The sequence below is a fragment of the Vidua macroura genome, chromosome 6, assembly GCF_024509145.1.
Source record: "Vidua macroura isolate BioBank_ID:100142 chromosome 6, ASM2450914v1, whole genome shotgun sequence".
NCBI lineage: Eukaryota > Metazoa > Chordata > Aves > Passeriformes > Viduidae > Vidua > Vidua macroura.
In genome coordinates this window covers 36,379,388-36,401,633 of record NC_071576.1, presented here as the reverse complement: position 1 = coordinate 36,401,633, position 22,246 = coordinate 36,379,388, and the positions used below count along the sequence as shown (strand labels likewise).

General features: G+C 37.2%; 1 protein-coding gene across 1 annotated transcript in view; it reads left to right on the top strand.

Moving 5' to 3' along the window:
- The window catches only part of STARD9 (StAR related lipid transfer domain containing 9), a 97,374-nt gene that overhangs the window by 52,238 nt on the left and 22,890 nt on the right, over nucleotides 1–22,246 (top strand). The window contains 12 exon segments of the mRNA XM_053980684.1: nucleotides 83–180; nucleotides 397–597; nucleotides 998–1,095; nucleotides 2,860–2,937; nucleotides 3,681–3,755; nucleotides 4,261–4,440; nucleotides 8,250–8,301; nucleotides 9,192–9,329; nucleotides 10,143–10,225; nucleotides 11,213–11,316; nucleotides 13,456–13,503; nucleotides 20,538–20,728. Coding sequence (XP_053836659.1) covers nucleotides 83–180; nucleotides 397–597; nucleotides 998–1,095; nucleotides 2,860–2,937; nucleotides 3,681–3,755; nucleotides 4,261–4,440; nucleotides 8,250–8,301; nucleotides 9,192–9,329; nucleotides 10,143–10,225; nucleotides 11,213–11,316; nucleotides 13,456–13,503; nucleotides 20,538–20,728 — 1,346 coding nt within the window.

The window sequence follows — 22,246 nt, the reverse complement described above, 5'->3', positions numbered from 1 at the left end:
AATGTTTTCATATTGACTGTATGTTAATAATTAAGCATTTTTGTTTATTTTGCATTGTCTTTTTCACGCTTGCTTGCTGCAGTGAAAGAGCTGATCCCAGTTACTGTAAAGATAGAATTACCGAAGGTGCCAATATTAACAAGTCATTAGTTACACTTGGAATTGTCATATCCACTTTAGGTAAGCACATTAGTTCTTTATATTGAAGGGTAGTGATAAAAGCAGATGACTCACTCACTGTGTGTTGAGTGTAAATGTTATTTGCATTTACATCAAAAAGCTCAACAGAACAGCTGTGTGGTGTCTTCATAAATGGTAATGACATCTAAGAAAATTAAGTAGCCATGACAAAAAAAAAGAACTCCTTTCCTGAGCTCTGTGGTACTTCTCCCTCAGCACAAAATTCTCAGATGTTCAGCAGCTGCCAGAGCATTAACACCCTCACAAGTGAAGGGGAGAGCAGCCATGTGGACAGCCCTCCCTCCGGCGGCAGCAGCGGGACCAGGCGGCCGGCTTACATCCCGTACCGTGACTCCATCCTCACCTGGCTGCTGAAGGACAGTCTGGGGGGCAACTCCAAGACCATCATGATTGCCAGTGAGTTTGGTTTCTATTCATGGTTTAACATTTTGCACTGCATTGTGCCTTTAATACACACCTCTACTGCAGTGAGAAGACAGCTATAACACTTAGAATCTGTCCTTGTGAAGATTTTCATAAATACTTCATAGAATACTCAAGGAAATGAAAATGCATGCTGATTGTGCATGAAATTATGTTTAAGAGTCTTACCAAGGTGATAGCTTCGATTTTAGGTGATTCATTCAGTTATAAATACAGTCTGGAGAAGACATTCTCTGTGAGCTTAATGAAATAACCCTAGGGTCATTTTTTATCTTTTAAAGAAGCAAGACTAAAAAAAAAAAAAACCTTTTTGAAAAATTATGGGTTAAACTGAATGCTTTTTAAAATTGTGTAATTTGTTTTCTGTCTGTAGCTATCTCACCTGCCAGCTCCAGCTACAACGAGACCATGAGTACCTTGAGATATGCTGCAAATGCCAAAAATATTATTAACAAGCCCAGAGTAAATGAGGTGAGGCCTTGAGTTGTGTCTAAGGTAGCCTATGCAGTCACAATTTGTCTTCTTCTCAGTACACAAAATAATGAAACCCTTAAATATATGGGAATAATTTTGGCCACAGAACCCAAGCTTCATTCATTGCCTGTTCTAGGAATGAGCTCTGACTTTATGACAGGTTCATTTGTTTGATTATGTAGAGTTTCTTCACAGGCTGCACAAATTTAAAGATGGCAGAGTATTAAGGAGAGAGTCAGGTGCTGCATTGGAGGCCTGAATTCTATTGCTGCCCCTGCTATCCCATTCTTAGTCAATCCTAGATGTTCAGATGCTTAAGGCACATTTTCAGTGTGCGCTTTTTTCTCATTTTCCACCCTTATGCTCAGTCCACATTTATCAAATGTGAAAAATGTAAACTCTCTCAAAAACAGAGTGTTAAAACAGTTTGGAGGTTTTAGATGCTATAGTCATGAGAACCAGCAATAAAAATAATTCATGGGGAAGTGCATAATTTTTGCTGTCTTTACAGCAAAATTTAAGCAGCACATACTGATTCAGATCTACAGCCACATATGCTAGAAATATAAAACTCTAGAATTGCTGTTCTGTAACTGATCATTCTTGACCTGGAATTCTGCATGAGGCTCCCTTTCCACATGATTGCATAACTTAAGGACTGAATCGCAGCGCATTCATTTAAGTAATATACAGTGAATTTAGGTTTCAAAAAAAGTCTTTATTCCAGCCATTTCCTAATATTTAATCCATTGACTTTACAGCTTTAGTAGTATTCTTTTGTGATTTGGCATGAGCGCATCAAGATTTTATTTTGTACACGAAAGGATAGAATCTTAGGGTTGTACTTCACTATTTGCTTTCCTAACAATACTCTGTTAAATTTGGGTAGAAGCAAATCCTTCTAATCCTAGGTTTCTCAAATTTAATTTGCTTTTTAATTACCAGTGCCTAGAAGTTGTTTTCAGACATCAATAGTAGCAGCAATTGTGTGCTTGGTTTTGCCAGCAGCAGTTCTCAGCTCTGTGACAGGCTAAAGTCACATAAACACTCGTGGGTAAGCCACTTGTCACACACAGCCTCTCACAGCCTCGCAACTTGCGTACCCATCACTCTCTTGCACAGCCCATGCTAGACCCTCGACCCCAGCCCTTCAGTCTTCTTCCCCTCACTGCAAATTGACCTGGCAGCTCAGAGAAAGCTGATTCTTGACCCAAGAGTTTGTCTGAAATGTCTGTAAAAGCTGTTTTCCAGAAACTGCCAGTGCAGAAACGCTTACTCTGAAAGTGAGATAAATGCCTCACACCAAGCAGAGAGGAAATTCCTTATGTATCAGCTTTATGTGTGTATTTTCATGTATGTATGTAAAGGCTTTTAATACCATCCTGGATGACTCTCTGGCTTCATCTCCTCTAATCGGATTTTGTATGCCGGCATTAAGTAACAGCATCTTTCTGATGTCATGGAACTATTTTGAAGGTAAATCATTAGAAGTAGTGATGTAACCATCTGGTCATGATGGGAACAAATGCTATGGTAGGTCTTTGTTCAGAAGAGAGATGGAAAAAAGTTTATGGTAAAACAGAACCTATCAAAGATGAGAGCCACCTGTCCCTAGGCAGTACATCTCAAGGGCCTGGCAGAGTGAAGCAAGGAGTACTGCTGTGAGTTTGCCTATTCTCCTCTCTTCCTGGCTGTTGGAATATCTCCAGGTTGATTTCTTAAGCTAGAGTTTTTCCAACAGTCTGTATCTCAATGTTTCAGGATGCAAATGTGAAACTGATCAGAGAACTGAGAGAAGAAATTGATAGGTTGAAAACTATGCTGATGAGCTTTGAACTGGTATGTATCAACATTTTCCTACTGGAGCTTTTGTGTTACTTTAGGTAGTTTACTTTCATCTCACCTGTTTATCTTGCCATGTTTATTGTAACTGGAGAGAAATGAAACTGTTCTCTGGGCGATTTTGTAATTATTATAAGGTTAATTGCTTTTCTGTCATTTCTCCTCTTTCTGTCATTGTACTGATGAACCTGAAGTATAAGTAGTCATGTAATGATTCAAAAGGATTTCCTTGCCTGTCTTTCATAGAATTGGATGGTTTACCTGTCCAGAAAAACCATGAAATAGAAATATTTTCATTTTAAAGGTGTTGAAGTTTCAAGAGATTAATTGATGTTTCACATTTCCTGCATGCTCTCTCCCTGCAAAGGAGTTTTGAACATCCGTGAGCCTTCACAATACAGCTGATATCCCTGGTGTTTTTTTTCTCTTGGAATAATAATAGTGTCTTGGTTTTCCAAGCTATGGAGAGAATGTTTTGCTGAGAGTGACAGAAAGTACACTTCAGGATGTATTTACACATAACTATCTCTCAGTTATTGCTTTTTCACTGGTTCTTTATGCCAAAAGATTGCATGCAATAGCTAGAGAGATGTAGGCTAGATGCTAGAAGGCAGCACGTGTATTTTCTCTTTCCTTCTCTTGATTTCACCTCCTTGAAATACTGGAGAGTGAAAGAACATGCCTGCCAGCTGTGAATAAGAAAACTAACATGTAGATCTTGGTGGCTGTTTTTTGTACAGAGAAATTCCAGTCCCTCTTGGAGTGATGACAGGGATGGCAATCTGACTGAGCTGGTCCTTCAGAATGAAATGAAGGTGTGTATGATTTACTTGATGCTGAAACTATCTCCTGCTCCACTAGGCCAGGGGGATAGCATTGCTGTAGTTGTGAAACTACAGTGAAAACTCTTTTGTCTTAATCCTTTCCTTTTTGCTCTGCAGACGCAGGAAACTGCCATCCTTAATTCATGCTGAGAGTGCTCTACCAGTTTGTGACAAAAGTCTCATGTCCTTAATGGGACACAGTCCATTGTGCATCACTAAGCCTGCACAATCTACTGCTTGTTTGAAAGCTGTCTCAATATATCAGAGCAATTCATTATACACAGTCTCTCCCTTCTAACATAAACTCCAATTTATTCAAATGAAAATATTCTACACTTACCAAAATTATTGAGAAGATTTGATTACTGCTAACCTGAAAAGGTTTTTGTAGACTTTAAGTTTTGCCCAAAGACAGTTAAAATAATTTGTTAGCATGATCAAAAAGAAAAATTATCCTGCTTAGTAAGTGAAACAGTTCTCTCTCCTATTCTTTAAGATTGAGCAATTGACCAAAGACTGGACAAGTAAGTGGACAGACAAGAAAGCCATCATGGAAGAATACAGTGTGGACATCAACAAAGAAAAAGCTGGAGTAACAATAGATTCTAATTTACCTCATCTAATGGCCGTGGATGATGATATCCTCAGCACAGGAGTGGTGCTATACCATCTCAGGGTGAGATATGGCCACCTGTCTAATTTTACCCTTTAATTTCAAAATATTTGTTTGGAAATGGAGAGTGCTGAGGGTGACATTACAACAACAGCTATCAAAATATGAAGGTTGCAGATCATAAGATATAATGAGGGGGAAAAGCAGAAAGTAATTGGAAACGGAGAAGAATTCATATATGAGTATCATTTGATCCCTTATGAATGCATGTGCAAAGTATTTTATATTGTATTACAAGCAAAGCAAAATATTTAAATTAGTCCACAAAGTATGAGGGCAGTTATGTGTTCGTATATGTAGAAACATAAAGGATGGTGGATGGTGCCTAAAGTATTCCAGACAACTGTCCAAATTTTATTATGCATTTGTATACTTAAGATTGGAATATTTGTACATGTATAGATAAAAGTAAGGTTTAAGAAACAAAACTCACTTTGGCAACAACTTCTATACATTGCTTTTTAACCCTGTGAGAGATCTGCCATATAGATACCAGGTATGCAGCATGAAGGTTAATTACTTGTGATACTGCTTGAGTGCCTATTTTTGAAGATCATGTAGAACTCCTGGCCTCACAGACATTGTTTTGTTGTGTAGCTGCTAATTTCAGGCAAAGCTTTCACTAAGAAACGTTTATAGCATTGTATGTATATTACTGCACATTATGGCATATGATGTGCATGGCTGGGTCAGATAGTTTTAGGGGTTTTTTGGTTTTTGATATGGCAAGTGCTAGGCCAGACTTCAACATTTTTAATATTGTTTAAATGAATGGAAATTACTGAAATATTGATGCTGCTTAATGTGAAAGGCATGTTGGATAGGCACTTCTACAGGGATGCACTCATTGCTGAAATATATGTTAAATGCAGTTAAAAATCATGTATCTGTCTCCTAATAAAAATCATCATCTAGATTTTTGTGGTAATTAACAGTTTAAGGACACAGGATTTTTTATTCCTCTTAAAAATGGCAAGAAATAGTTAAAACAGAAATCTGGCTGTTCTTCTATCATGTTGAAAGAGAAACTTAACTAATTTTTCTCATGCCAGCACAAAGAAATTGTGCTAGGTAATTATTAGGGACCAAGTATTTATGTCAGTGCTGATCAACATACAACTTCAACTACTCAACCCTACATTAACAATAAATATTTCTTGAAAGCAACTGCTACTACTTAAATGTTTTTCTGTTATGTGCCATTGGGGAAAGAGCAAATACTTTCCCATACTAATTTTGACAACACCTAATTTAAATATATTCATTTTAATGCCATAATATGGTTTGAAGGGTCACCTTCTGAAGTCATTCATGACTCTGTCACACTAACATCTTTGTCCCTTCTTTCTTTGCTTCTAGATGCTGCCTTTTCTTTTCTTTGTGCTTTACATCTTTTAGTCTCTGGTGTCTGTTACCTTCATCTGAACAGCAAGAAGGTAAAACATTAGTGGTTCCTTACAAATTAAGGCTTCACCATATAACAGCTCTTTACATTGTACTTTTAGAGAGAGGTCACAGCAGCAGTTTCCAGATCATGCAAAATAAATATTATGTTACCCTTTTACTCCCCTGATATTTCATAGTATTAATTGCACTAACTGATGCTGTGCCCATGCTTCATTTCTGTCTTTCATTAATAAAAGATGTATGTTTTCCTGTGATTTAGCTGGCCTTTTTTGCATAGCCTAAAAATATGCTATTTGTTTATTGTTTCAGTGAAAGTTATACTTCATAACCTTTTTTGAAAGTTGGAGTACTTCCAGAAGTGAAGGGGCAAAGCAATCTTACTCTTTATGGTTCTGTAATGTCCCTTAGGAATTCTACCCCTAGTCATGAGAAACAGCCAGAAGAGGTAACAGTGTAAAAACACTTCAAGGTGTGTGAAGATGTGCTGTGGTGTGCTCAGGTCAGGTTATGCAGCCCTTGCATCTGAAACATCTTTCTCTTTTTTCAGGTGGAATACTCAATATTAAATCAGGATAGACTAAAAATATGACAATTATTAGCTCAATAACAACATTTAAAAATGAAATCAGCATGGTCTTGGGATATGGTTATTTTTATTTTGTTTTCTCAAGTTGAGGTGGTTTGCTTGTATCATATCTGTACCTTTGGTCTCACCTGCAATTTTTAGTTGGATTTAAACTTACCCAGAATCACTTCACTGACTGGATGCTGTTGTGAATTTCCTGAGCCAATACTGCTGTAACACACTTTTCTTAATTAAATTGTATTACCAGAGAGTTAGTTCAGCAACTTGGAAAAAGTTTATTTTGGAATTACAGTAACTATACAATTCTTTGCCAAAGATATTGATAATTGATAGTGAAGAAGATAATTGATAAAGAGAACTTTGAGGACTTTTTACTTCTCTCTGTATAAAATGCATGTTGCTAATTCACTTGATTGAGTGACATGAGTCAAAGGCCACATGGACCAAAGTTTTCCAGAAGTTACAGCCAACCCAGGTGGATATCTTGCAGTTGAACATTAACTTGCTGAGCATGTAACTTGTTAATTGCTTCAAAGCGGAGGCACAGCCCAGCCTTCAGCCTCTGCAGCAAATGAAGTCTCTGCAGGGCTCCTGCCTGGGGGATCTATTGGTTGGTTCAGACAGCTGAGCTCTGTGAGGAGCTTTGTGATAACCATTCCCTTTCTGCCCAGTGCACAAACCCACTGGGATTTACCCATAATTACCCAGAACTGGGGCGCCTTGAGGTAGTGCACAGCTTCTGTTTTCCCAGTCTTCAGGCTTCCAATTACTACTTTGTGCTTGATCTTTAAATCTAGGCTTTACAATACACTTGGAGGGGAGAGTATATTTAATTTGTTCTAATTTGAATACAAAATCACATTGTTTACTGTCCATAATTAATTTTAATAAAACTGAAAGACTTGCCACAAAAGTAATTTTAGAGTGCATTTACCAATCACTTTACCATAACCAATTACAGTGTCTCTTTAGAACTGGGAAATTATCTTGTTGTTTTTTTTTTTCCTAAGGAAAAACATAGAATTGGTAATGGAAAGTAATAGACAGATAGTACATTAATTTAATTAATTGCCTCTTTTGGCAGGTTTTTTTCTTGTGTTATTGTTTAAACAACTCTTTTTAATTGGTATTTGTAGGCAACCATAAAACTACTGTCTCACTTCCATCACTGACCCATAATATAATTCAAATCTTCTTGTTTCTAGGCAGCTCTCTTTTTTTTTGAAGTTACTGAATCTTCAGGTTTGGGAATTTGCCCATATACCATAAGCACCAGGAAGACTTCATAGATGTCATTTAAGTTTCAGAAAAAAGTTCTTCTTTAGTAGTTAAATTGAAGAGTTCATAATATATGACAAAGGGCCCTTACAAATTAGGAATTCTGTTACTTCTAAATTAGAAAAGCCTGGTAAATTGAATCATCATTTTGCAGCTTCTTTCTTTCTGCATGGATATTTATTAAAGTCATTATCTCATTTCTGCAAACACCAACTCTCACAGTAAAAGTGCAAAGCATCAGGATGCATGTTCATATTCAAAATATTGGTCTCAAGCACAGTCCAAACATCATCCACTGAGGGTTACTTTATCTACTGGAGTCACAGAAGCTGACATAGCTGCAGGATGAAGAGTAATTGCAATGCTAAGGGGGACAGTGGGCTGAAATATTACGAGTTCACAGCATTTACTTCAAACAATTCAGAGACAATTTATTTCAAGTGTTTGCTAAAATGATGCACCAAAGCTTTTTTAAGTAGTATACACAGTTGTTTTTTTTTTTTTTGTAACCAACTTTTAAATTAGTTCTTTTTTGTTTCAGGAAGGAACAACCAAAATTGGAAGAAGTGACTCAGACCAAGATCAAGACATTGGTAAGAGAATGATATTACAACTTAATTTGTCATATACTCAGGTCAAACCAAGAGGTTTACATTTGTCATGTGTAACAGCTAGGTAGAGTTTCTTTTTGTCAGCTTTCTTTATTGAAGAAGTTAAGTAGAAGAGACTCATTATTGTTTGCTAAAATATGTGAGGATTTTTTGTTTAAGAGGCTAAAAAGTCACTGGATTTGACCAAACTGTGATCTCTTCAAAATTTTCTTCCTACTTGTAAAATGCTACACTAGAGTTTAAAATTATCTACATCTTACATCCAAATTATCAGATGTTCTGTCCTAAACTTGGGGCACGAGTGATCACGAGACATTGAAAATGCTTTTCAACTATACTTGTACAGAATATTTTAGATATAAAGTCCAAATTATTTAGAATATGTCTTACTCAATTTAATTTCTGCTTTTAATTTTAGTAGTCAATCTCAGGAGCTAGATACTATGATAGAGAACTGAAACTTTCTACTAAAATTGGAAAATTTGCAGGATCTCAGCTTTCGTTAAGTTCTGCTAAGCTTGGTTTTGTCTGCCAAAAGATTAGTAAATTATAAGCAATAAATGCCATAATGGCATTAATAAAATTCAACACAACAGAAGAATTTGCACATCAGCTCACAAATCAGAAAGTGATATGTAGTTTTCCAGAACCAGAAATACAGAAACAATGTCACTATTTTCAATAGTGAGTTTCAATAGTAAGTTCTTTCTGTGATTAAGTATTTATTAGCAGTATTTAATCTCTGTGTTTTGCACATATGTTTCTCTGGGGTATGAAGTACGCATAGCGTCAAACAGTCTGTGGTGGTCCTTTCTGAGGACAGCAGGGCAAACCCAAGCCCTTCAGCAGGTGAGGTAATCTCTGTGTTGCAGTTTTGCAGGGGCAGTGGATTGAAAGGAATCACTGTTTGATAGACAACCACTGCGGGATTGTGACCCTGCGGCCGGTCCCAGGCGCGCGCTGCTCTGTCAACGGATGTGAAGTGTCTGGGTCGTGTCGTCTGTCACAAGGCACGATTTGTGTTTTCTGGGAATGAACACTGCAGTATGGTCACCTCATCAATGCAGTTTAGATCTAGAATTTATGGAACTTGAGCAGGTCAAAGAAAGACATCTCTCAGTCTGCTGCCAGCTCCACAAGGTTTGATCCGTGGCTAAATAAATTAGGTACTCCACGGAAGTAAAATTAAAACCTCGGTGACAATATTCTGCCTCATTTTGGCAACAGTAGTATGTAGGTTTTTGAAAAGGGAAGACATGTAGTCACAGACTTTATTGTGGAAAATAGTGGGACTGACTCTAAGTCAGCTGGTCACTGAAAGGGTTTTTTGGCAATTATATAATATGGTTGAAACAACCTTCAGGTTTTTCACAATGTATTTAGCTGGAAGCTGGTAGCCCCTAAGTCATAGGCTATAATGATTGAATTCAGATTAAATGGATCAGGTTTCCATACTTTCAGGTTCCTTAAAGTAACAGTCTGGTTTCTGGGAATTTGCAGTGATCTAGAGGTTTAAAGATATAGTGTAAAAACAAGTTTTCAGCAGTGGGTTGGTTATGGTTTTGGCATGAGGTCATGCTGGCTTTTAATATGAACGGGGAATTTACAGTTATGTTTACTCTGCAGAGATCTCCAAGATTAGTTTGCTTGGGTGCTGTCGTTACAGATCAATAATTCTGCCATTCCATAGTGACAAATTTTTAAAATAGTTCTATCTTCTGTGATTTACAGAAAGCAATTGGTCAGATTTTTTTTAACCTACTATTCTATAGTAGTTTGATGAATTATGACTCTGTAAATGTCTAATTATTTTGTTTTCACAGGGGCCCTTGTTGTCCTTGGCAAATCTCATAAGTTTAGATTCAATCACCCAGCAGAAGCTGCTATCTTGAGACTAAGAAGATCAGTAAGTTCTGAAACTGTTTTTCTCTTTTTTTTTTCTCTTTTGTTTTCTCTTTTTTCTCTTCTTAAAAGCTGGCCTGATAAAGATAATATTTCATCTCATCATCAAATTCACTTGCTTCATTTCCTCCATCTAATGGTCTGTAATGACACTAAACCTCTTGTGGGAGGACACTAGCACTTCCTTCAGATGTGCTTAGCAAAAGATGATGCAGATCTCTTGAATAATTTAGTGTTTCCTATTTCTAGTCGTGACTACAGTAGGATTGAAACAAAAAGGTAGAATGCTGCAGTGAAAAGACCAGTTAAGAATCTTTCCACATTTGATAATTTTCTGAGTTATCTTCCTTCTTTGTCATTTCACTGTCTTGAATGAAGTATACTAGAAGAAATGGAAAATTTATGGGATTAAGTACTTAAGTGTTGTTGACTCTGAAAGCAGTTCTATCAGGAATAGACAAAACATTTCTTGGTATGTTAAACTCAGGAACTAATTACTGTAAGATATTATTTGGTTGGCTTGTTCAGTAATGTTTAAGAAATGAGGTAATTCTTAAAATGACTGACAAATGTAACTAAAAACCTAACTTTAAAAATACAAGTTTTCTCATTTAGGAATTAACCATATTTTCAACTGCTATTGGCAAGAGTCTACCTTTTAAAATGGATTTTCATGTATTAATGTTTTCTACTTTCCACTCCTACATCCTTTTGTACTCACTTCGAGAAAAGGGGCTTAACTTCTGTTTGTTTTCATTCTTAATTTTTTGATTAATGAACCATGCAGTACATTCAACTAGAGCTGCAAAAGAGATGTACTCAGTAACAAAAATGTTGCAATTTTGCTAAGTGTCAGATTATAAAGTCACATGGGAGGTACTATGCAGCCTTGTGCACAATAGTTACAATGACAGTATTAATGATAACTTGGAAGTTCCTGGGTTGCTGTGATTTTTTAAAATTCCTGTCCTATGTGGTGTGCTTTCTGTAGATTAATGAAACCCCACCCACTATGAGTTATGGAGCTTTGGACTGGCTCAATTTGGATGGAAGTTGCATCAATTCTCCACATTATATCCTTTCTTCTCTCTACAAGTAAGTTTAAAACTAAGAAAAAAGCAACTGAACAAACAATTTCTCTTTGGGATGATGTCTGAAATAAGGGACTTGGTATATAGAGTAAGTCCCATCATGTTTTTAAGTAGTCAAATAAAAATATCAGAGAAAATACATTGGCCAGCCGACTAATATAGAGCATTAAGATACACAAGCAACAAACCTGCAAAATCATTTATTGATGCTCAATTAAGAAAGTACCTCAGATGAGACTGTCAGCCTTAATTCAATTCACTTGGACATCTGTTTTACAGCTAATTTATAATTTTTACAATATTATTGCTTCAATGCACAGAATGGCCTCTTCAGGATATGATTTAGCCAAGGCAGTTATTACCAACTGACTTTCGCTGCTAATTTGTTGAGAAAATCAGAATGTTTGTTCATAAATTCCCTTTAGTTCAAGTCCTCATTGAGCCCTTCATCTCAGAAAGCCAATGTAATTTCTTGCTTTTTTTTTTTTTTTTTTTACTGAGCAGTAAATAAGGCATATACTGCTTTCAAAGTGTTGAAGAGCTGCTCATACTCAGTGTTTAGTGTATGCTTTTATAGCAGAGACTTTATGAAATGGAAAGGATTGGTGTGATGAAGACAGTGATTAATATCTATCAGGAAAATGAATTATGCTTTCTGTTTCAGTTCATAACATTGAAAATAAAATATTACTGAATTAAATAGAACTGGGCTCTTTTTCTTTTTTAATTCCTCTCAACCTGGCACATTAATTAACCTGTTAAAAGCAAGAAACAGCCATCTTCTCATTCATATCTGCTGGTGGTTCTGCTTCTTGCTAGAGTGCTTTTGGTGTGGTAAAATACTGGGAATCTTTTATCTCTTTCTAGAGGAAGTATTTAAGCTCATTTTTATGAGCATAAAATGTTATCTCTGTTTTAAATATTCTTCATGCTTCTAATCAAGTGGCTTGCTTTCCACCTTAGATAGTGTGGTTTGATATGTTCTCTTTAAGGTATCCAATCTCTGCATTTGCTTATCATTTGCTGCAGTGATACCTGCCTATACGAAATATTACTTCATTTTGTTTATTTACTAAAGAACGTTTGACACATAATTGCTATTCTTTTCTTAGGAAAAATTAGAAATGATTTTAAAAATAAGTGTTTGTCTAATGACTTTCAAATGTACACACCAAGGTCCTCTTTATGTTGTTAAAAACATTAGTTGTGGAGCTCTTGTCACTAGTTTTTTTGATGAATCTAGAAAAAAACTGAAGAAATCCAGAAGCATTATGAGCAGTTTATCACAAATTTGTACTTGGTTTTCCCTTTTTAAGCTGACAAAACTGCAGAACATTTCTGATTGATTTTTTTTTTCCAGACCATGCTCAGATAGAAGACTTGTATGTGTTGAGCAATTTTTAATCACTTGGACAGGATGTTACAAGCGTATTACCCTCATGCTTACCTAGAGGATTTCAGACGGCTACTTCAGTAAAAATGAAAATTTATGCTCTTGCATTTGCTTGGGTTTTATAATGTCCATCTCTTGCAGGAATGATCTGTAAACTACATCTTATAATAGCTGGTTTTCACCTTAAGTAATCCAGTGGTCCTACTATCCTTTTGAATAATTATTTGGCATAGGTAAACTGAACTGATCCACTCAGCCGTGCTTTGCAGTAACCTGTGAGCCTGTATTTCTGTACAGACAAGAAGTTTTGCTCATGGAGGGGGTTATGCTTGAGACATCTAGCCTAAGATTGATATTATAAGAATAAAATTATATGTGTGGTGTCTCATGAAAAAAAAGTCAATGTCAAGTACTAAAACGTGTGTGTGAGATACTTCACAAACCATAATACAGGACTAAGTGGACTACAGGGAGTGTTTATTTGATCACCAGTAGAAAAGTCCACTCTAATGCAGGGTCTTGTCTCTGTCAGAAAGAGATACTTGGAGGAAAATAGAAGACCAAGTAAAGCTCTGTGTGTGTCTTGTTCTCTGTCCCCCTCTCCCTTGGAAGTTCCTGGTGCTCTCCCAGCTGCTAGAAATCAGCATTTTCCTGTACTGAAAATTACAGTAACATCGTGTGCAATAGGCTGCAGTGAATTTTTCTTGCCTTTTTTCCCAAATATTTGATTTCCTGTTTTTATTTTTGCAGTCAAAAATGTAGAAACTGTGAAGAAAACAAATGTTCTCTTGAACCAAGGTAAGATTATTGATGTGTCTAAATCATGCTGAAATTTTTGACACCTTTAGGTTTGCCTTTCTCCTGTGCTACACTGATTTCCTCCAGAAGAGATGGAAGCTAACACTTTAAGCTTTAATTCAAACTAGTTTATCATATTGGAATAAGAACCTGTACATAAAGCTGAGTTACAGGCAAGGCTCTGCAACCATGTTCTTTCTTCATATGAGATCTTGTGCAAATAGTTTGCATTTTTGTTGCATGTGTAGCGTGCATTTAAAAGCCATAACTAGAGTGAGGCTTACTCTGAAGCTGCCACCAATTTCCAGCATATAAGAGCCCTAAATGTATTAGATTTTGTGCCAATAGTAGGTACTGGGAATACTCATTAGTATTTTGGAAATTGCTTGGATAAATTGGGTTCTCTTGTGGTAAGAATAAAATTGCTTTAGGGAAAAATAAAAAAAAAAAAAAAATCCCAGCATAGAATGTGGTCCATTCGTGCAAAGAAGCACAGCAGCTGCAAACAGAAATAATTTAGAAATTGTTGAGTTTCCATGGGTTTAAGTACCTTTTTCATCAGGACCTGATGGTACTTTACTTTCTTCTGGGTTTTTTAGTTCAGACGATGTCAATATATATATTATAGTAACAATTATTAATGGTAGGAGTCTTATCTCTCATGCTGTCAGTATGATGACATTTTTCTCACCTGCCTTTTATGGGCTGAATTACCAGTTCAACCTTTAAATGTACATTAAAATATTTTGAGAAATGAGAGGGAAAACTATTTTCTATCACTGCACACAAATATTAAAACTTCAGGCATTGTGAGTCATTATACTCTCATTTGGTTGCTTGCTCATAGACCCTACTCACAAGAGTCCCAGCACTGCCAATTTCTGATGTCTGCTGTCAGCCAGCAAACACACAGAAGGCTTGTGAATGGCATCAGTCATCATATTACAGCATCACCACAAACAAGTAGATAATAAAAGTCTTTCTCCTGCCATTGCCTTAATACCATACTGCATACAAATAAAAATTCTGATTTTATTGTCTTGCTGGATTAAGAAAAAAAACCCACAGGAGTTTTTCCATTAGCGTTCAGTGGTATAGCAGTACATTGAATTATTTAGCTGCTTGGAACATGCTTGAACTCCCTTTCCTTGAAAATACCAACATTGTTAAATGGGGGGGCGGGTGGAATTCAATACAGTATAACCAACATATTTATTATTCTAATGTGGTATAGTTAACTTGTCCAACTAATATCTGCAAAATACTCTGAGTTCTCATTAACAGCTTTCATTTGAGTATTTCAAAATGCTCTACCAAAAAACAGAACAAAAAGGTTAAAGAAAATTTTTGCATCTCTTAAAAGATACCTCAAATATTCTGTTTCACAGAGAAATGCACTGTGTCAGTTACAGCAACTCTACAATTTACAGTAGAATTGTGTATAGTGGATTAGCAGGACAACTAATTCTATTTATAACTGACATTGTGAAGGGAAAACCTGTGTTAGCTGAACTGGAATTTAAAAAGGCAGCATTGGCCTTTATTGGAGAATGTTGCTGTGTCTTGTGCCTGTGACTCTTGGCCAAAAAGAGGTCTGGTTTAGAGATGTATTTAAAGGGGTGCCTTAAATAAATCATTGCTTTACTGTTATTTTGGGGGCCTTGTCAAAGAAAAAGAGGTTTTGCATTTTTTAGCCTTTACATAAGGCTAAGAAAACCACACGTGAAACAGAACAGTGTGCTTTTTCTCTGAGCGAACCAGTTAATCAGAAATCTAAATGATACTTCACTTGATGGCAACTTCTGTGAAGGGAATTACTATGTGTGTATGTTTCCAAAGAGCCCTTATTTCTAGAGGTTTCTGACTCTGCTGGCCATTTTGACTGATTTCTGGCTCCCACCTCCTGCCCACCACTCCCCAGCTTTTGGGTTGAATTCTGTGAGTGGCATTCCTTCGGGACGCTGAAGGAGGTGACAATACAAGGTCTTTGTATCCCCTCCGTAGCTTTTCCCTTTGCTTTAGGGAAGAGGAGGGAGAGGTTTGGGCCCCTGTGCCAGGCAGCAGCAGATGTAGATCCTGTGCAGCTGCGTGGTGCCTCCTCCTGCTGCTGCTGCTGCTCTGAGCCCCTGCGGGAAGGGCCCCGGATTGGACGCGGCAAGAGGGGGAGGATAGAGCTGGAGAAGGTGGGAGCAGTTGTGTAGATGTGTATTAGTGGATAGGCTTGTAACTCTAACTTGTGACTGCTCTCAGTGTGGGGTTTGCAAGGGCACAAAATGCCTTGCCAACATCTTTTTTTCAGCTTTATTTTTAACTCTTTTTCCCTTGGGAAAAATAATTTGTAAAAGACAGATAGAACTTGAACAATAGGCAGTCAAAAAGATGGGGATGCTAACTTGACTGATGTTTTCTTTGAGAAAACTGGCAAATTTCAGCTTTTACCACAAGTAATTATTTTTCACTGTAGTTTCTCTATCTGAGCCTTAGGATTTTGTTGCAGCAGGTATTCAGAGCTATTGCTGCCATAGTTACTGGAAGCTGCATTATGCTGTAGCAGCCGCCAGCCTCTGCATCAGCAGCAGAAGTGTTTGGGGAAGAGGGGAGGAGAATTAGGAGCACAATAGGATCCCAGAGAGCTGACAACAAAACCGGCTGGAAAAAAATGTGGATTTACAGATGGTTCGTTTAGCATGCACCGTGCAAACTTTGGAGAGAAAAATGAGATGGAAAAACAATCCAGCAGAATCGGTATCATATTAATGTTTTCTCAGTAATTTGTGATTATCTTTAGTTTAGGGTTGGTATCTTTTTGTTGTCATCTTACTTGCAGCTTTTAATGGTTTGCTTGGAGGAGGGGGTAACTGTTGACACTTCTTGCTGCATTTGATACACCCAGAAATCTGCATGCTTTTATGAAATTCTCTGCAGAATTGCTTTTTTTTATATGCTTTATGCTAGAGTATGCTGGTCCTGTGGAACCAAGATTCCATGTGTGTCTTGTTACCTACAGAAATGAAGCTGTTTCTTTTATGTTTGTCCTGAGGTTATTTTATTTCCTCCTAGAACTGTACTGAGTCCAGATTGCTTGTGTGGAAAAGCAGGAATATGAGCAATAGCATGCTGTGATTTTTTGCTGTATCTCATAGCATTCCAGTGTTTCATGTCTAAATTTAACAGTACATCTGATTTAAGATGTTTTAGGTGAAAAAATTACTGATCTCTCCTACTTATTACAAAATTTGGCTAAATTCCTATGTTAACTGGATTGATACTTGGTTGTAGTTAAGTCATTCAAACATATATTACACAAACTGATTGTTCCTTGAATTGCTTATTAGGTGAATTAACTATGAAGTGTGTGTGAAGCTGTTATTTTCTTTCTGGGCCATTGTCATGTCCTTTTTTAGTTTAGTTTATCATGTTATTTTCACAAACCAGCAGAAGTGTGCTGACATGACATAGCATGTTCAAAAGTAGAAAGGGAGCATTCTGACTTCATGTTCTTGGTTTCAGCAGTTTCTGTGGGAGACAGATCTGTATCCCAAACTGGCCAGTAATTCTACTCTCACAGCCAGTATTTCACAGCCAGAGGGAAAACATCCTCTTGCATTTGTGTATTATGTAAGTGGCTCTGCATGGATTGTCATTATATTTTTGTTCCACTTCAGAAAACTGTCCGTAAGAAGCAGCTTCATAAAAAGCTGTTTAATGTTCAGTTTCTGTATTCAGACCTGGCTTTACTGCTCTGCCTGATTTTTGTTTTATACTACTAGAAATTAGGAAATGAAGCAGAGACACGGAAATAAGGGCAGAACTGCAAGTTGTATATATACCTGGAACAAGAGTATTTTGTTACAGAGGGAGTATTTTGTTAACCTTACAGAGGGAGAATTGTACCAGCTAGCTACATCACCTGAACAAAAGCAGAAAGAACACTGCAGCGATTGCTGTGCTGTGTTAGCTTTTCCAAGGTTTAAAGTGGTGTATGGCTCTTCCTCTGGTCTCTGCCTTTCTGGGGTGTAGTCATAATATGGAGTTGTGATTAATACCATCAGTTTGGCCTGCCTCGTGTTATGCTCTGTGTGCAAACACACACAGCTGTTGGAAAGGATCTCACAATTTCGTGTTAGTTCAGCAAAAAGCCATTGCTACACACGTGAGGGAATATGCTAGTGCTGCTGAGAACAAACAGCACTGTGCCACGTGCATTGTTTGTATTGCCTATTCTCTGTTGCTTTATAATGTGGGGTGGGGTGTGGTTTCAGCAAGGTTGGAAAGTATAGGAAAAGCTTGTGACCCTCTCACAGCTGTAAACAGATGTTACCTAACCACCCCTGTGGGCATTGTTAGGTCTTTGGATTGAAATGCAGCACGGAGTTGTTCTTGTTAAATCTTGTTCTTGTTAAATTGTTAAATCTTCTGGGTTTCAGTTTGTAAGCAGTTTGAAATCTAATAAGTCAATTTTATGGGATGATTGGCTGACAGCTAAAAGTCATGGTTAGGAAGAATGAGAGATATTTTATCAGAAGAATTTTATCTAGTTTTAGTAAACAGCTGCAGAACAAGAATTCTTTCACTACTATTTTAGTATCATGCTTCTTTTCAGCCTGCTGGCAATGATTTACTCCATTTCCTCAGTTTCATGCAGAATGATGCTAACAATGATAAATCAATGGAAATCAGCTTTTCTGATATTTGACTTTCTGATATTTGATAATGCTAATGGATCCCCATCACTTCTCTTGGATGAATATCATTTACTTCTTTCACACGTGTCTCAGACTAAGCAACTTGCCCAAGGTCATGTGAGACCAGTGAACAATTTAGATTAATATTTTTCAACTTTCATACCACCACAGGAACCAGAGCTTTCATATGTCTGTTAGTAGAACAGGTTAAAGACTACCTTGTCACCAGATGCTGCAGAGAGGCCGTTAGGTTTGGTGCATAGGCATCCAGAGGCTCTCCTCGTCCTGAAGACCTTGCAGGCCAAGGGTGTGAAAGCACAGAGGTCATGTAACTGCTCCAAAATCAGAAGTGTTTTGTCCCACATCAGTACTTTAACCTCCAGATTATACAGCTGCTCCATTAGAAAATATGGAAGGCAACCTCAAAGCTGCATTTAGGGCAAGCCTTCCTGAGAGTTACCATTGAAACCATGGGAGCTTTTCCTAACAAGATACTTCAGGTTCAATACTGTGTTTGGAACGTGGTTCTTCTTTAGTGAACCAGTCTTTCTTTAACCTCTGAGTTTGTCCCTCTGTGGCTGGTGGTGTTACAAATACCTGAACAGCTGGAGGTTTGTAATCGCCATAGGAGCATTTCAGTGCTGCAGGGAAGTGTCAATTCAAACCTACTTCAGCTGAATGAGAAATGAGGCATCCCACTTCTACTTCCTGGAGATCAATTAAAGTTTATCTGAGAGGGAAAAAATTACAAATCACAGGGTACTGGCATCTTTGGAGACAAGCCAAGGACAAAGAGATCTTGGACCTGCATATTCTTACCATTTGTTTGTGTAGGTGACAAATGGACGCAAACCACTTAGCAGATGGCAGCAGCAAAGTTTGTGCTGTGTTTGCACCATGGCAGACAACTGAACAGAAGATATTCTCTTTCAGTTACGCTCAGCATTACATTTACATAAACATTAAAAAAAACCAGAATTCCGTTTTTCTTGTGTGAGCAAGATTCATAGTAATACTGTAAATTATTGAAAATCTTAAAGCTTTTCTGTACTGAGACCTTCCTACTACTTCTTATGAAGTGCAATGCATGTACCATGTAAAGGTACTCCAGGAGATTTGTAGATTTTTGCTGCTCAATTATTTCATCTGTTCTTTCTACTAAACTATCACACAAAATCAAGTTTTTACTGTAGAAATGGTTGCTTTGAACACATGCTTACAGTTCTAAATTGAGATGTTAAATTATTCCTGTGTAGCAAAGGTCAAACACTCTTTTCATACAGATGACATTGTATTGGTAGTGATTTTACAAACTACATGATATTTCCAAAGATTTCATTTGAAATTATATTTTTGGAGATTTTTTGACCTTCAGGGACTCTAATTTAGAGTTCTGGCATCTTTTATTGCTTTAGAAGTATTATAAATACATTATTTACTTTCTTATTAAAATGTAATAAAAACATTTTTTCCAAGACTCAAAAGTTTAATTTTCTGAGGTTATATATACTAATGCAGTGTTTAGCAATCAAAGATCGTATATCACATTTAGATATGATCTAACTTTAATGTTGATAATTTCTTGATGGTAGCATGTGGAAAAGCAGAATATATATTCCTTTCAGAGGGCTAAGGTATCTTGAATATTATAATGCATTATGGTAAGAAGAGATACTATTTTGATTGTTGTTCTGTGTGTGTAAAATTTTGGCACACAGTCAGAAACCAAACATCTTGGAGAAGATTGTAAAGCAGTTTTTCACAGGCTAGTCACTTTTCTGATCCCAATTCTGCTCCAAATATAGAAGCAGTAACCTGATATAGTTCTTGCATCCAACAGAGATTTGGGTGATCAAGGTCTTTCGTTGGCACTGCCAGAGACTGTTGGTGTAATCCTGACAATGCCTGTAAATATTTCTAAGTTGGAGTTTTTGATCTGAAAATAAAGAATGTTGGTCATTTCTGTAAAGCACTTCAAAGTACTTAGATGACAAGTATCTTATATAGTGGTAATAAAATTTTATCATTTAAAAAACAATCCCCTCCCCAGTTTCATTTATGGAAGAGTACAGCAAAATGAAAAGTGACAATATTTTTAAAAATTCTTTTTGCTATTATCTTTCTGGCAATTGAATTACTTGCTTCACTACTAGAGCTTTCATGTTTTCTGGCATTTATGACACTTACAGACTTGCAGCCTGCTGTGACATGCATATACACAGCTATGAGTTTCTGTCAAAATGCACCCTTATTGAACTAACATTGTCCGTCTTTCTTTAGTAAGATGACTGGTTTCATTACAAAGAATATTTGCTTCTGGTTTAAATTCACTGTCAACATTTCTAACAGCAGAGAAATAGATGCTGTGCATGAAGAGTACAAGCAGAAACTGAGAGACCAGGAAGCTTTCCACAGAAAACAAATTCAACAACAGCAGCTCTATGTTGAGGATTTAAAGCAGCAGATTCTGAGAGGACAGATCAAAGCAGAGCGGGAACTGGAAAATGACCAAGCACTCATCAACCAGCAAATCCAAGAAAGTGGGTACCCCTCTTCCCCTGCTTCAACTCCCTTCCATTACTGCATACTTTCATCCTTTTTTCATTTTTGTGCTAGTGATGCTTTTTTTTTTTATGAGTGGAACTTCTGTTATGGCTAATTACTGGATTTCTCCTACAACTGCCTTTCCCTTGAGAACAGTTACTGAGCCTTGATTAACAGAGCTATAGGGCCTCCTTTGCAGTGCTCCAGCAGCACTGTTTAATTAGCACTGCAGGTCATTAGCACTGCTGGGAGGGACAGCACCAGCTACTCCCCTGTGGCTCTGAGCCTCCTCTCCCAGGCTGATCCCAATCCTGCCTCCCTACAGCTGTGGTTCTGGTGTTCTCTAGTGTGTCTTCTGATGAATTATTTGATCTAGGTTTCTTGATAAGCAAAGGGTGCCTATACAAAGGTGTCATTCCCACCTGGCAAAATCTGCTGTTTGATCCTGGAAGAAGAAAACTTCCATGAATTTTTGGGAAGGTCTCAGACCAAAACTTATGCAGTCAGCTATCCTTTAATTATGCCAGCCACAACGAAGAGATTAAAAGGAAATTGTTTTGATGGGATATAGCAGAAGAATATATAGGTAGTACAGAAAATCCAGAGAGTTTCCTCAAAACATCTTTATTTTGTTGCTCTGCAGACTTGTTCTCTGCTTCCCTCTAGTTCTGCTGTTTTCACTGTGTTCATGCAAAGCTTAGCCAGGCAGGTAGTTTTTGCCAGCCAAATACAATTCTTTACTTGGCAACCCACCAAAGTTCTTCGCCTTTTCTGTGCCCTCTATGGCTCAGCTCCTGACAGAGGCAAGGTTTTGAGCAGAGATTAATTAGCATCTTAAACTTGCAGCTCTCTTGCAGGGAAACTGGTCTGCCAAATATTCTGCTTGCTAAAATCACACTAAAGAGAACACATCTGGAAACAAAGTTAAGGTTTTTGTATGTGAAAACGAAAAATGTTATTAAGAAAAAATAACTAAAATAATGATAAAAATGCTTCCCTTTTATCCATAGAGTAACCATAGAGTTGGAATTCCTACCTCTGTGCATGTGCTCTATGCAGAGCTGCTAATATAAGCAGGACAGGAGACTCATTGTGGTGGGGATCACTAATGAAGAGTGTTTAACGAGATCAGTATTCATCAAGCAAGTGATACCTACAATGTCTCTGCACTAATGATTTCTTGCACTAGGGAAACCTTCAGAGCCCCAAATTCCTCTCTGGCAGCTCAGGTGTGCAGAGCTGCAGGAAGCCCTCATCCATCACATCAATAAATACCTCTTAATTCCTACATTCCTGAATAAGCAATGAAACATTGCTTATTTAGTAAAGGACTGCACATTGAAACTAAGTTCAGCCAAAAAAAAAAAAAATGCTGCTAGTAAGACAGCAGTGCTTTGGGAAACTTTGGTTCTTTGAGAAATGCTCCACTTGTAAAGGAACCTGGCCTGAGGTTTTACATTGCCTGTTCAGCAATGGATTTTTTTGTTTGTTTGCTTTGAGAGCTGAATATGTAT